This window comes from Papaver somniferum, unplaced genomic scaffold, assembly GCF_003573695.1.
Source record: "Papaver somniferum cultivar HN1 unplaced genomic scaffold, ASM357369v1 unplaced-scaffold_21, whole genome shotgun sequence".
Lineage (NCBI taxonomy): Eukaryota > Viridiplantae > Streptophyta > Magnoliopsida > Ranunculales > Papaveraceae > Papaver > Papaver somniferum.
In genome coordinates this window covers 10,069,655-10,085,736 of record NW_020631041.1, presented here as the reverse complement: position 1 = coordinate 10,085,736, position 16,082 = coordinate 10,069,655, and the positions used below count along the sequence as shown (strand labels likewise).

Below are 16,082 nucleotides of genomic sequence, written 5' to 3'. Positions count from 1 at the left end.
TGTCCGACTCATATCACTTGGTTGAAGAGAGTTGATACCAAACAGATTTGTTGTTCCTTTACTGTTTGGAATACGAACCAAATGAAGTATTCCAAGTACGTGACTTATTTATAAGTTGGAGGCGTGGGAATACATACGGAACTAGGTGAACTATAGGTTTAGTTGCTTGGTCTCAACTATACGAAGTTAGTGTAATTTTGTGTAGCGGTATTAATCATTTTAGGCACAATTTTAGAAAATTAAATGTATATTCATTATGCAAACCACCACAAAGGATGCATAGCACATCATGCAACCATATTTTGGTTTATGGATTGACTAATTTTCCGTTTCAGAAAAAAGTAATAATATCACATTCCGTTTCAGGAAAAGTGATCCTTTCTCCCCGTTTCGGGAAAAGTGATACTTTCGTCCCCGTTTCGTAAAAAGTGATACTTTCGCCCCGTTTAGGGAAAAGTGATACTGTCGCTCCGTTTTGGGATGGAACAGAGCGAAAGCATCACTTTTTCTGAAACGGGGCAAAAGTATCACTTTTTCTGAGACGAGACGAAAGTATTACTTTTTCTGAAACGGGGTGAAAGTATCATTTTTTCTGAAACAGGGAGAAAGGATCATTTTTCCTAAAACGGAATGTGAAAGTAGTCGCAGAAAAACCCCATCTTCATATTCTTCTTCGATCGGCCCTCCCACCGTGGCAACGGTTGTACTAGTAAACATTACATAACCAGATAAAGTGTAATGTATCTTTTATATGGTCATTTTTTTTGTAAAATGTAAGTCATCAATTGAAACAAAAAGATTGGATTTGGTGTCCATGGTTAGTCTTTTTCACTTGACACAATTATCCCTCCCCTTTAGTCCAATTACTATATGTATCCTATTTTTTGGGGGTATAATCGGAAAGCAAAATTTAATATAACGTATCTAATAATCCGTGTCTTGTAATTTTACAAATTTTATCTCGTTGGAAAGGTTATAAAACAATCTACGGAATGAGTACAATCAATAATATCAAATTTAGAGTTTTTACGAAAAATTCGGATGGTATTTATCATTTTAGCCACAATTTTAGAAAATTAAATGTATATCCATTATGCAAACCATCAAAAAGGATACATAACACTTTAAGTAGCCATATTTTGGTTTATGCATCAATTAATATTCCATTGCAACTAATAAAACAATGTACTCCCTCCGTTTCAAGAAAAGTGATATTCATTTTAGGCACAATTCTCGAAAATTGAATGCATGCCGTTATGCAAACCACCACAAAGGATTAACTCATCATGCAACCATATTTTGGTTTATGGATCGACTAATTTTCCGTTTCAGAAAAAGTGATACTTTCACATTCCATTTCAGGAAAAGTAATACTTTTGCTCCGTTTCGGAAAAAGTGACACTTTTGCTCCGTTTCAGAAAAAGTGATACTTTTCTGAAACGGGGAGAAAGTTTCTGGACGGGGCGAAAGTATCATTTTTTTTAAAACAGCGTGAAAGTATCACTTTTTCTGAAACGGGACGAAAGTATCACTTTTTCTGAAATGGGGTGAAAATATCACTTTTTCTGAAACAGAACGAATGTATCACCTTTTTTGAAATTGGACGAAAGTAGTCGCAGACAAAACCCATCTTCAGATTCTTCATCGGTCGGCCCTCCCACCGTGGCAACGGTTATCCTAGTACTTATACAGAAAAGTAGAGGTGGAGCTCGGTAAACACTATAGCAACGGAAAGGTGGCCTTTCCTTCCTGTCTTGTCGCCTTGCAACTTAATCTGTTCCAGGTTTAACAATTTTATTCCAGACATCTTTAATCCTAGCATTAGGCATTAAAACATGCAATTTGAACGTATAATAAACAATTTGAACTCCTAGTAACTCATTTCTAAGGGTTGTGGTGCAAGATTGGTAGGCTTTAGGTGTAAAAACTTGAGGAGGTGCAATATCTTACCGCTGCGTCATTAAAAACAGCATTGACGTGAACCTGAGACGCAAAGGAGGACAAGAGAGTTGTTCTTATACATTTGTGGTTAGAAGGTCGGATCAACATATGGGGCTTGAATGTATTTGGAAGCTTCAACCAGGATCCCGATTATTATTTGATGATCAAGCTGGCATGTTTCGTGAAGATGTCACGAGCACAGCTTGATTTGGGTTCAAATGAAAAGGTCAAAAAGATGATACCTATTCTCTGTTCATACAGCTGGTGGAATCGCTGCCTGGCAAGGTTATGGAAGATGTTCTATAACAACATGGAAAGAGGTCATGTGATTTAGATTCAGCTTCAAGAAAAGCAGAAGAAGAATCACTTGCATTTCAGATATATTTTCTTTTTTAGCTAGATTTTCTTCGACTTATATTGGAGGAAATCATCCCTTGTAATTCTTTGGCAGAATTTAAGTGGAAGCAATTGTTTTCAATGTTGATTTCCTGGAATTTCTTTCGTGTTTTTGTGTGAACTCGATTCTATTCTGAAATTGGGACGTACATTGGTATATGTTCTGCAGATTCACGTGTTCAAGGTGGAATTGTTGGAGATTTTTGTGTGTTATACATGCAAGTCACCTAATGTTTATTATGTTTTGGCTTCCAGTGTTCTAACATAAGGAGCAGCATCTGAAAACTCCGAAAATGGTCTTCGAAAAGGAGCTTGTACGTAAAAACTTCTCTATCTTATACTCTGTGACATTGATCAGATATTGGGACGTTTCTTTTTCTTAAATACTTACTGCTTGTTTATAGCGCCATTCGATACAAGTCAGAACTGGAGAATAAACTTCACGTGTATTGCCATTTCAGAAACTCGTTTAACATCCTGGGATTTCTAGATCTTGTGACATTTACACCCACAATAGACTGATCTTCAGTCAGAAAGGGGCTTGCTTTCTCACAGCAAAAAGAGACTCATGTCGCACATCCATGTTTTACATGGACCATTGAATGTACAATTACTAACTCTCCCAAACATGTACAATCAAAAGAGTTACAGAAGGTGACCAGGCAGAGAAGTGAAGCAGCATGCAGCTTTGCCCAGGCTTGGATAGCATGACGGCCGGTTTCATCTGATCCAAAAGGAATCTGAAAATCACCTCGACTCTTCTGTGATGGCTTTAGAGGTCCAAACAATGTCTTGTAGGCCAGACGAGAAGCTTTTGTAGAACTGTCACAAATCAGTTCAAAGAATTTATTAAACACAAAAAAGAATGCAGTGAGTTCGTTATAAAGAAAACTCAAGATCAGCGTGAAGATGTTTGCCAAAACTGAAAAGACATAAATTTTTGACATACCTTGTGGAACTCCAAGGTGTCACCTTTGGTCTTGCGAAGCTCTACCATATGCAGAGATGGAGCCACCTCGAATACCTGCATTCATGTGCAGAATTGAACTTTAAAAAAAAAAATGATCTGTTGCAGGTATTGGCAAACCACGGCACCATAAATAATGCAACAGTTTTACAGGAAGAAATGGTGGAGCTCAGGAAACACTAGTTACCTCTGTAGCAACGGAAAGGTGGCCCTTCCTTCCTGTCTTGTCGCCTTGCAACTTAATCTGTTCCATGTTCGATAATTTTATACATTAGTTTGAATGTACAAACATTTCTACCATGTTTTTTCAGAATGATAGCATCTTTAAATCATCAAGCTACAACTCAGTGAAGGTGTAAAACCTTAGACATGTACCTTGTAGTTGTGTTTGTGCACATTGAAACCTAAAGGTTTGGCAGCTTCCTCAATTTTAGACATTATTTCGTTTGCAGGACGCTGCGAAGTGAAACATGTTTCTCTCTTCACAAGACCCTGTCATTCAGAACCCCAGCAAACAACATAAGCATCAATAATACCGAAAAATCTCCTATTAGCAGCCACAGGAATTAAAGCTGCAATTAGCAATATTTTGATACAAGTTGATACACATAACACCCTGGTAACTACAAAAACGATCACTTAAAAAAAAACATACCGCTTGTTTTTCGAACAAATTTTCAAGGTTGAAGCTCTGAGACCTTGAAATAAGCTCAAACGCATTCATTGAAACGGGCTTCTCTTTCTTTTCAGTTACAAGAAAATCCTGCATTAAAAGGAATAAAGAACCTCAGGAAACATTTTCTATACAATCCTCCAAGTTACTCATTTGTAAGGGTTGTGGTGCAAGATTAGTAGCTTATAGGTGTAAAAACTTGGTGACAGGCAGGGGATAAGGTGCAATGTCTCACCGCTGCGTCATTAAAAACAGCATTGACATCCTCCAGGCTGACGTCTTCTTCATGTTCAAAGCTTGGTGGCTTGTATCCCTTCTTAAACCATTCATTTTTCAAAATTTCTGGAATGGTTATCCTCTGAAATCACATAATTAACACGATTACACAAAAATTAAGTGGGTAAAGTGATATTCCTATCAGAGTATTGTTGGTTTTGTGGACTCACGGTTTCAGGGTTTGGATCGAGAATGCACTTAATCAATTTCTTAGCATCGGAGGAGAGCCACGAAGGGAATGTGAATTCAGCACGGAATATCTGCAGTTTGAGTAAATTCAGAGTTTCCATTAGTGGACTCTGATTTAGGTTCTCAAATGCAGAATAAGAAGTTATCATATTAAACTACTTACCTTTTCATACAAAACTGAAAGGTTAGATTCTTCGAACGGCAAGTAACCAGCCATAAGTACAAAAAGGATAACCCCGCAAGACCATATATCAGCTGTTGTACCGTCATAACCTTTATCATTGAGAACCTGAGAGTAAGCATTGAGCCAAAGAGATATGATGAGTCTCTAGGTAATGCCTTGTGAACAAGAAGCAAAAGAAAATTTATTTCTTTAAATGAAGCATACGCAGAAACATACCTCAGGAGCAACATAATTTGGGGTTCCACATGCCGTATGAAGGAGCCCATCACCCTACAACAACCAAACTGTTAGTCAGGTTCTTTCCTGGCAATGAAATTCTTAAAGTCACCAAGCAGAAGTAACAATGAATATGAAGCTCCTAGCAGCCTATTACGATAAAACTACAAGCAACAACCCACAGAGTCCACAGATAAAGCACAACATTTACACACAGAAAGAACGAGGACATAATAACGCCAATTCCAGACACTTCAACCACAATCCACAAAAATCATAACCAACGAAAAGCAGTCTGGCTATCCTTTGCAAGTTACCAGTATGACTGAAGCCCTCATGGGAGGCATTCCAAATTTTATGGCACAGATCCTCATTAGGTTCCCTGACTAGCTAGACAGTATGATTTGACTACTTCTCAATTTGTTCTGATATGAGATTGACATCGTAGAAACACTAACGTTGTATAATTTCTACCAATTGTATTTGCAGTGAAGACGTGCTACTTACTTTCAATTGAGGTGAGAATGCACTTAATCCAAAATCTGAAACTTTCAAAGTTCCGTATGAATCCAGAAGCAAATTTTCAGGCTGCACAAAAATTACGGGAAACATACACTATCAACATAGAGCAGGAGGAATAGAAATGGTTGAAGCCTATATAAACATTGAAACAGAAGGGGGGAAAACCTTCAAGTCTCGGTGGTAGACGCCTCTACTGTGACAGTAGTCCACCGCATTGATGAGCTGGTGGAAGTATCTCCTAGCCTCATCCTCCCTAAGCCTCCCATGATGAACCTTAAGAAATAGGAAGCAAACATACCAGTACTAACCATAAGACAAATGCATATGTAGTAGGGGTAGATGGATGAATTCAATCGGCAAGACTTACTATTTTGTCAAACAGTTCGCCTCCGTTAACGAATTCCAGCACTATATATATTTTAGTCTTGCTTGCCATGACCTGAATTCATTACATTACATCCACTCAGTTATCTGATCTTACAAATGAATGAAACTAACGGATTTCCTGCAACTACATGTATATGTACCTCGTGGAGCTGGACAACATTAGGATGCTTAATCAACTTCATGGTCGAAATTTCCCTTTTTATCTGCCAAAAAAAAAAAAAAAATACAATCACCACTCAAAATCCGCCATCCCGGACATAATTTTGCAAAATCCGAAAACAAATTCATGTATGTATATACCTGCTCGACCATCTTATGGCGTAGAACTTGATCCTTTTGAAGGACTTTAATAGCAACGCTGTCGCCCGTCTCGAGATTCTTAGCATACTTGACCTTAGCAAAGCTTCCTTCTCCTAATGTTTTCCCCATCTCATATTTCCCGATCCTGGTTTTAGTTCTAGCTGTTACCGCAGCTGCAGGTGAAACTCTCCTACTCCTGTGACTACTACTACCCCTGCTACTCATTCTCTGTGTGTGTTTGATGATATTCTTCTTCTTCTTCTTCTAAGAAACAAAAGAAAGTAGAGCTTCTGTGTTTCAGAGGGAGCTGCCTACTTATAATGAATATCAGTGAATCATCAGAATGGGGAGGATATTTTTGGGACCCGGTTCAGTTAGAGCATACTCTGATAGGACCCCACCACGGTAATAATAACTTTTAAAATATTCGTATTCATCTTTTTGATTGAACTGAATTGAATTCAAAGAGAAGATGGAATGGCATGTGAATCTTCTGTACGTGTGTGACTGGCATTTATCTGGACATCAATTATTATTTTCTCTCAATAATGCATGCAACATATGTTTGATTGAGTTGGTGACTAGAGACTACAGATTCACCGCTGTAAATATTAGTTCCGCCACCAATTACAGAGGTGAACCAGGAGCTGATTTACAGTTGAAGGTCTAAGAAATTAATGTCAGGAAAATGAACAAGTCATTTTTGTTTATGATCGACAAGGCACAACAAAAATAGACCACCCAAATTCTTCTGGTGATGAGATTAAGTGATTAAGAAATGAATGGTGGACGTTTGTGTTTAATAGGAAGGGCGTGAAACATGAGCCACAGAGTAAGTTAGTAGTATTCAAGTCAAACTTGGGTCCAATAATAGTAAATTTCGTTCAGAGAACCAAAAAAAGGCGAGGCCAGACGAAATGGCAGGATAGCCACAGCATGTGATTGCAAAAAAGTAAAGAGATTGCGTTCGAAAACAGAATTTCTGCAGAAAAAGAAGAAGTAGAAATGATGATAATGTTGGTTGGACGTGGATATATCCTCCTCCTATTATTATCTTAACTTCCATGTTTTTGTCAGATGAGTTAGGTCACTATACCTAAGATGAGATGAGATGAAGCCTTCTTCGCAGTTTCCTTTACTTTGTTTTCTATCTCTCACTGGCACACACGTCACAGAGAACCTACGGAATCCACACGGACATGGAAAATGATTGCAATAAAAAAATTACGTAGAGGGGCTTCTAAATTGCAAAACTTTTTATTAAAAGTTTCTGGATTTGGTTTTAGCACCTGATGGAATGACCGATGATACATACCCCTTTCATCTGTAATCCCTCAGTTTTGGTACTTTCGCACGGCATTACAAGGAAGAAAAAAAACTTCCACTGTTTGTCACGCAAGTGCACAAGTTTGAAGTATTTTCAGTGACATACTAACTTCTTTTGTTGGCAGAAACATAGTAAGCAAACCTGGTTTTGGACTTGCTGACATGGGACACTTTGATTGTAAGGACATCCCAAATATTTGATTGTACACTAGTACTAGTAATTATCTAATACGGGTTTACTAAAAGAGTTGAAAGAAGCAGATAAATTCAGTTCTTTACTTGGGAAGTCGATATTAAATACAAATTGCCGGTAAACAACTTAGTCGAGTAGGCACAGTTGATGGAGAATATATTACTAATCATTTTAGGCACATAATATTATGTACCGCAATAAACTATTAGACATGTCTCCTTTCTGCTTTCTCCCTTCTTATTTATATCTCAACAGCCAAAAGATGAACTATCTCTCATCTGTATTCTCCTACTCTTCATCATACTAAATCTTGTTCTTGCTGATATTTCCTGTATGTATGCATCTTCAGGAAGTTATCTTCTATAACTTGAATCAAATTCATAGTCAAACAAACATAAACTTGATCCCAAGGCAAAAAAAATCCGTTGGAATTTGATCTCTGAATGAGGAGAGCAGCAAAAAGTATTGCCACTACCACATTACTGCCCAGGGAAGATGTCATCATCTAACTCACCATTGGTAACTTATGGTTTGTGGTCGCTATTGACAAGCCTGGTTGGGGTTCTGATTTTAGTGTGGTGGACTGTTGAGTATCATACCCACAATACTCAGCTCTGGATGGTTCCTTTAGGTCTCATCCTCTCTATTACACCAATCTTCATCTGGTTCTCTATCTTCATTTCTCATTTCATCATCACCCAAACCTCATCTACTGCTACTACAACCAACACAGCCACTTGGGTATAGATACAGAAGCTGCATATCATATCAAATGATGCTATCTGAATACAGTCTAATAATAAAGTAGCAGTAGCAGCAGTACTGATAAACATTCTACGAAAAGAGCATTTTCCATAGGCTCTATTATGCCCATTAAGGTGGCACTACTTTCTAGGCATTCTAATTTCTAAGTATATGTTTACTTTTTCTATTTCTGGTTTCCTGAAAGAGCTTATATATTTTTTTAAAGCTGCAAATATGTGCATGAAATTCTGACAAGTTTAACATCCAATCCAAAGTAAAAGAAAGAAAATACAACATGGATCGAGAGGGCATCTTTTTTTCCCAGCAAAACAGAAAGAAATACCAGCTGGAGATTAACACACCATTTGAGCCGCTTTCTACTTGATGCTTCTCTCCTCCTCCAGAAAAGATTGCATGTTATCTATCAAACCAACAGTTGCATTAGGTTACTACGTTCTTCATACACCAGTCCAATGACATGCCCTGTCAAATATACAAAACCGTCCAATGAGTAGTGTGATAAAGGAAGACGGGATAGATGGAAAAGCCAGAATCCCAGTGGATGATTGCAAAATTAAATGACTTTGACAGGAAAACCGAACACCGAGCACAACAAGGATTATCTAGGCTAAGGATACTAGTAACATAACCAGCCACAGGAACTAAGCATGAACAGAAATAAAATACATCTATCTGCCGGTTGGACTTCTCTTAAACGACATTTAGCTCTGTCCAGAGGAAATGTTGGTGTCTTCGAGGTTCGAGAGGAAAAGGATACAGAATGACAGAAATGATAGTTTCAGTTTTCAGGGAGATTGACAATGTGCTCACTGGGATATGATTGGGGTACAAGAAGGCGTTATGCTTACCGTTATTCTATTCAAGTACTACTAATGTGTAATTTCAAAATTTCAACTGCTGTCATCAGAAGTAAGTTCCCGTATGGAAAGATATTTGTTTACTCCAGCACAAAGTAGACAAGTTATTATGACAGTTAATCCAAGCTATTAATCCAAGATATTTTTGGTGAATCTCAAGCCACACCAGAAAGGCTAACGGCTTCAAGCTATTATGACAGTTAATCCAAAATGTCCTCGATAACCTTCAACTTGAATAAAATACCACAATGACAATTACAATCTTCACAATTAAGTCCATTTAGATGAACAACGCATGAACCATTAATAAAACCAAATACCGTTCACATACGAAAATTAGCACCAGTTGTAACAAAATTGTACATAGAAAATGAGCATACCTTCTATCTTCGAGAAGTTAATGCAGTTCCAGGGATGCTGCAGAAGAAGACAAATTCACTTTGTAAGATTTTTCAAGAATCAACACGCAGTTGAGCTAAAGACAAAAGGCCACCCTAAGGTGCTAAGAGTAACTACCTTCCTTGTTGCTTTCCTGCAAAACTTGAACCATTCCTCCCATTACTTGATCCTTTAGTCTGGAGAATAGGCATTCCCCCGTTTCCAACAGCCATATGAACACCATTCAACTCCTTTGGATCTTTAGGTTTGCCCAAAAGTTTGGCATTTTCTAGACCATGAACACCGTTTGAAGGACGAATTTGTGCTGATGAAGTACTAAGTGATGGCTTTGCAGAACCAATCTTAACATGTTCGGATTCAATTGATGGAACCTTCTTCAGGCGATTAGATTGAGCAATTGGAGTAACAGCCACAGAGGGTAGGAAAGACGAATAAGGAGCAGAAGCAGCTGCAGCTGCAGCAACTTTTGCAACCGCAGCAGTAGCTGATATGATTTCTTGTGCTCCTTCTCGAAGATGAATGAAATCCCCATCAACAACAAATAGCTGAAAATTGAGATCCCAATTAAGAACTTCAGAGAGCAACATGAATTTAATATGGATAACTAGCAAACAAATAAAAGCTACTTCGAGACTTACTTCAGGGTGACCAGCCACAAAGTTATCGAGCTTTCCGTATACTTTCTTGTAATCGTGCCAATGGAGAGGTGCAAGCATTTTCCCCAGTCTATTTGGTAGCTACATTGACAGAGAAGATGAATAAACAAGTCAGACAAGAAACTAGAACTAGCATAGGTAGAAGGCAATGACTGAAGCATGGGCATCGCGTACCAGATGGACCATATCTTACCGTTGAACTAATTCTAATTTGACCACCAGATCCTGCAGGAATGGCACGAACAATGCACACTAGCAGTGACCTTTCATCTAATAGCTTAGGCTCCGGGATTTTTCTCACCGGCAGCATATTTATCACCCGTTCAGCTGGAAAGGATGCTTCAGATGAAACCACAACACTAGCATTGCACTCTGTAGCTTCAGCAGAATTCATAGAATGTGTTGAACTACCAGATGACATATTGGCAGCAGAAAGTTGTCGTGCAGTCTGCTCTTGAACCTCTAATGAATGGTTAGGTCCAGTTTCTATGCTTTCCTCCAGAACCTGCAAGGATCAGAGATATTAGCTATATTTGTACCGAGCACCAGATCCAATTAAAAATACTCAATAACAACTAACCTTGTTTTCCCCGCTTTGTACACGAGAGTCCAATCTTAAAGCAGCATCTAACTGTGAGTTTTCTTGAAAGTTCTGCTCTGGTTGCACCAAGTTATTTATATCATTTGACTGAAGAACCTAAACAGAAAACAATAAACACTCATGAATATATTGGGCCAAAGTCAATAAGAAAGCGTCGTATTACATGGAACAAACATTTCCAAAGAAAGTAACCTGTGCTTCTTCACTGGATGTGATTACAGGATCAGGCTCCTGGTTTGGGTTGACATTAACTTCCAAATGATTCATTTTACGAGTGAGGCCATCAGCAGTAAGCTCGTATTCGTAACGAGCACCAGATCCTTGCTCAGTTTGGGGCATTTGATATTGACTCTGACTTGATACCTGTGAGCTCTCTGGTACAGCCTAAATGGAAACGAAATGGTTTAAGAGATCACAAGCAACATTATATAGAACGACAAGTTGTACAATCACTTCACCCGTTACCTGCTGGTTCTCCCACTGTGGATGGAATGAAATTGCAGGCCCAGACTGAAGTTGGCCAACATGAGATTGAGGAATGTGCGTGTTGGCTGATGTTACAGAGGGTGGAGCACCTTGCTGCTGCATAACAAAGGGATGCAGCGCAGCAACCTGTCCAGGCAGACCGTAGGCACCAATTCCAAACAGGGACGAAGGAACAATATGAACTCCAGGAACTTGATCTTGCTGTTGATGAGAAAGGGGGAAGTTAAAATTTTCTACCCATGCCAACATAAATTGATGATACTGAGTTGGGACGTAACAACAGGCAAATTTATCCAACAATTAATTTTGTTCATCACATGTAATGTGTTAATCATGACTGTCAAAGCTCCAGAACTGAAAATGCAAGTGCAGGAAAATATCTGCCATTAACGCTTACAACTGTGATGTTGGAGAGCATTCAAAAAGGCGTCGTTGAACCTACCTTTACTGATCCGTTGCCAGTTGAAGCAACAGCCTGAAAATCCTCAACGCTCCCGTTTGGGTAGGCACTAGTATTACCATTTTGAGGGGAACCCCCATTTACACTGATCTGGTTCCCTTTGTTTTGTGTATGTGTTAATGCCTCCTTAGTTTTTGAAGCTGCACGAACCAAGTCATCAGCATAGACACCGCTCCTCTTTCTTGCCTCAGCCAGCTCTAATTGAAGCTGTTGTATAACCTGAAGATGATGGCCCTCCATCTCTGCGAACTAACATCGTCAAAAGAAACAAGTCAATAACATAAAAAAGAGCGAAATGGAAGTAGCGGATAAGAACAGAATAACATTTTTTTTTGAAAAGAGAGGCCATCAATGGGGAGACATGAATAAACATGTGAGTGTAAAAGGAAAGTTAAAACAACCTGTCTTTGACATCCAACCCAAAACTGATTAAACTGTTCTGTCCGCTGTCGCAGTTCAGCCTCTAATGTCTGATTGGTAATCAAGTCCATTTGGTTAACACGAGAGATCCAAGTTTGAGCCTCCCTCAATTGTTCATCTTTGTATATAATGGTCTCTTGTGCAACCCTATGCTGAAACACAAAAGATATTAGACAATCCACCTATGTGCTTTCCATGGAGATATATGGTTTAAATGTTGAACATCTATTCTCTGCCAAAGAGATGATAAGGCACGTGGAAGAATACAGAACTTGGTAAAATTGAAATGGTCATGAAGAAGTTATGAGAGCACCTGCTCCTCCAATTCAAGAAACAGCCTATCTTTTTCTTGGATATGTTCTTTGAGATCATGAATTTGCTGAAGATTTTGTCCTCGCTCAGCTTCAGAATTATCCCACTCTCTTCTGCTAGGCAACAAAATCCAAATTGTTAAAAGTCACTAAATGAACACCCATCTTAATAAGTAAAATGGGAAATTTTCTCAAAGATGCTAGAAGAACATACCGAAAGGATGCCAACTCTTTGTTTTGCTCCCTAAGAAGGCCTTCCTTAGCCCAAGCCTGTTAAAATGGTAAAATGTGAGGAACACGTAACGAGAACAACACCAGAAGTCCCACATTTTTAATAGGCATGTCAAATATACCGTCTCATTGTCCATTTTAACAGCATGTAGCTCTCTTTCCATCTCTTCCATCTTTAATTCCATCTCACGTATTGTTTGTTCCCTTTCTCGCAGTTGCTCCTGCACGATAAAACAATCCCACAATAGAACATAAGAAACAAAAATTGATGTATCATGTAACTATGACCTGCAGTTATCACCATCTCACACATACAATTCCTGCCAACATCGCATACAAGTAATCTAGCTACAAGTACCCGAAATTCATAACCATGAAAACAGCAGAAGTAAAACATTTAACCTTAAGCTGGGAGGCAGCATTGGCATGGTCATTGATCTGTGCATTGTAGCTGTTCTGCATTGCGATGATTTCAGATCTAGCAATGAACTGTGCTCTCAACTCAACCTCCATCTGCAGTAATTCCTGTCTCTGTCTAATTATACTGTGTAGTTTCTGTTCAGCATTGTTGTTGTCGTTCATCAACATTGAACATAAATCACCATCTAGTTGCTGCTGTCCTGTTACTTGCTGAACCTCCGCACAAATTAGAACAAACCCTCATTAATTCTTCTCCTCTATCACCCAACCCTCTCAAAACCCCCCAAAAATAAATAAATAAATAAAAAGAGATAATTTTTACCTCGTATAAGAATGTTCTTTCGTGATCAGATTGTTGTTGTTGCCCTAATTTTGATCGCTCAAACTCCTGCCAAAGAAAAACAAGTTAATAAGCAAAAATAAGAAAACCCATTGAAGAAAGGGGGAAAAGGAAGCATTTTATCATGTACCTCGTTGTTGTTAGGGTTTCGAATGGGGGAAGAATGTTGTTCAGAAACAGCACGCCATTCCTTTCTAGGAGAAGAAGATGACTGAGAAGTAGATGAGGAAGGTGCAGGAGGGAGTGAACCACCACCGCGAGAAGCGGAGATTCCTCCAGAGACAACCTCCATTAAACAAAACCTAAAAATAATTTATCTTTTTCCTCCTCCTAATTAAATTAGTAATATTGAGAATGAAATGAATGAATCAGAGAGAACCCAGATTGTTTGATTCTCTTTGGTGTGATTTTCCCTCTTTTTTTTCCTTTTCTATTTTCTATTGGGAGAAACCCTAGAAAGAGAAATCAAAAGAGAGAAAGAGGAGAAGACTGACAGTCAAAAACAAATGTTTGGGGGGACTTCACTTATAAAAAGCAGCTGGATTGTGGTGGTGCAGCTGATTTGTACTCCTCCCTCCCTAATTCAATGGATTTAAGACTTTTAATAAAGGAGTGTGATTAACACTAATTAATTTTTGATTAATGAAGGAGAAAAAAGAGAGAGTGGGTATTAATGGCTAGGCTCCTGCCATTAATAGGGAACGGACATTCCAAAGCCCATCCATCGACCTTAATCAACGAGCCATTCCAAATTACAGTACCTACCCACACGGCCACACCAAACTTACGTGTACATCAATCAAAAATCATCATCAACATAATTATTTTTTCTTTCACTCTGGTTTTTTATTTTTCCTTTTCTTTTGCATTTTTTCCTTCACTTCATCATAAAAATAGTTTCTTGGAACTGTCAAGGTATTGGCAATCCTCGTACTAGGAATTATCTTAAAAATACTAATTGACTTAACATGACCCTGATGTTTTTTTCCTTTCGGAAACTAGAGCTAAATCTGATAATATGAGACTGTATCTTACTCATACTAGATATCCTCATTTTTGGTTTCATTCATCTATTGGCCTTTCCGGTGGAATTGATATTGCATGGAAAGATGGAGTTGACTTCGAAATTATGCACACTTTTGCTGACACAATTCAAGCAATAATTCATACTCATGATAATCATCCAGACTTTTTAATCACCTGCATGTATGGTGCTCATGACACTTTAGATAATACTAGGCGGTGGAATTATCTTTTAGAGATGAGCATCTATGTTAATATTCCTTGGGTGCTGATTGGAGATTTGAATTTTACTATGCATGATTCTGAAACTCATCGTTCTGTTAATCGGCCTCATCATGCTAGACATGTTAGGAATTTCGTTCAACAACTTGGGTTAGTTGATTTGGGGTACTCTGGTTCTGATACTACTTGGTATAATCATAAACAAGCGGAGGATCATGTCTCTGTTCGACTTGATAGGGCTTTAGTAAACAATTTGTGGATCAATAATTATACTACATCTTATCTTTAGCATTTAGTACATGTTGCATCTGATCACAGTACAATCATCTTAAATACCATTTCAACCTTCACTAGGCAGTCTCCTTTTAAATTATACAAATACTGGTTTCAAATTCCTTCTTGCAACACAACTATTAACCAGAGTTAGAACCATCATTTTTTGGATTCTCCTTTGTATCAATTTTCAAGTAAACTCAAGTACATCAGAACTGAACTTCAACAATGGAAAAAATTGCATTTTGGTAACATTGAAGCAAATCTGCATCAAATTCAGACTCAACTTCAACTGTGTTACGATAAAAACCTACCTGCTACTCATCCTCATACTCAGAATCTTACTAATAGTTTGCAGACTTGGTTGTCCATTCAGAAGGAATATTTTATGCAGCAAGCTAGTGATAAATTCCTTGAAGCAGACAGGAACACTTCGTATTTTCACTCTCTGGAAAATTTTAATAAGAGAAGATCTCATATTCATGCTATTCAGAGGCCTTTGGGTTTATGGTATGATTCTAAAAAAGATATTGAAGACATTTTTTAGCTCACTACTCTGCAGTGATTAATACTTTTGTGCCTCAACATCAATCAGATGTGTTGCAACTGTTTACGCCTTGCATTTCAGATTCAAAAAATCAAGAGTTAATTCGTCTTTCAGATGCTGATGAAATTAAGGAAGTGTTATTCAACATCAGGCGATGGGCTTCTCCAGGAAACGATGGTTTTCAAGCGGCTTTTTATCAAAAGTGCTGGGATATTGTTGGTTCAGAGGTAATTTCAATGGTTCAATATTTTTTTACCAATAAATATATGCTTAGAGCCATGCATCATACTTATCAAGTCCTTATTCCGAAAATCCACCATCCTCAAACACCTTCTGATTATAGACCTATTAGTCTTTGTAATGTTAGTTATAAAATTATTTCTAAGATATTAGCTAACAGATTAAAACCATTTTTACCAAAGATTATTTCACCAACTCAAACAGCGTATGTTGCAGGAAGACATATCCAAGATAATGTAATTATTGCACATGATTTACTGC

The 16,082-nt window shown here is 38.1% G+C and overlaps 2 protein-coding genes across 4 annotated transcripts; both read right to left on the bottom strand.

Annotated features, from left to right (window-relative positions):
* Positions 1 to 2,764: 2,764 nt before the first annotated feature.
* On the bottom strand, positions 2,765 to 6,789 carry LOC113339956 (CBL-interacting serine/threonine-protein kinase 9-like). The gene is made up of 14 exons (XM_026585172.1): positions 6,052 to 6,789; positions 5,892 to 5,954; positions 5,732 to 5,803; positions 5,530 to 5,637; positions 5,350 to 5,430; positions 4,843 to 4,896; positions 4,606 to 4,731; positions 4,424 to 4,513; positions 4,213 to 4,335; positions 3,960 to 4,067; positions 3,680 to 3,796; positions 3,492 to 3,548; positions 3,287 to 3,361; positions 2,765 to 3,159 (listed from the first exon to the last, which is right to left on the bottom strand). The coding sequence occupies exons 1-14, from the start codon at positions 6,274 to 6,276 to the stop codon at positions 3,085 to 3,087; spliced, it is 1,374 nt and encodes a 457-aa protein (XP_026440957.1). The 5' UTR covers positions 6,277 to 6,789; the 3' UTR covers positions 2,765 to 3,084.
* A 1,719-nt stretch (positions 6,790 to 8,508) lies between these two features.
* Positions 8,509 to 14,084, bottom strand: LOC113339838. Of its 3 annotated transcripts, none has more exons than XM_026585066.1 (16): positions 13,647 to 14,084; positions 13,499 to 13,564; positions 13,159 to 13,392; positions 12,879 to 12,977; positions 12,740 to 12,795; positions 12,528 to 12,639; positions 12,196 to 12,366; positions 11,777 to 12,043; positions 11,314 to 11,535; positions 11,041 to 11,232; positions 10,828 to 10,944; positions 10,441 to 10,752; positions 10,230 to 10,328; positions 9,709 to 10,136; positions 9,573 to 9,609; positions 8,509 to 8,797 (listed from the first exon to the last, which is right to left on the bottom strand). In XM_026585066.1, the coding sequence occupies exons 1-15, from the start codon at positions 13,806 to 13,808 to the stop codon at positions 9,576 to 9,578; spliced, it is 2,571 nt and encodes an 856-aa protein (XP_026440851.1). In that variant the 5' UTR covers positions 13,809 to 14,084; the 3' UTR covers positions 8,509 to 8,797; positions 9,573 to 9,575. The 3 variants fall into 3 exon arrangements, with proteins under 3 accessions (XP_026440851.1, XP_026440853.1, XP_026440852.1); XM_026585068.1 differs by having other exon boundaries at positions 10,828 to 10,935; XM_026585067.1 differs by having other exon boundaries at positions 13,159 to 13,386.
* Positions 14,085 to 16,082: the final 1,998 nt, after the last annotated feature.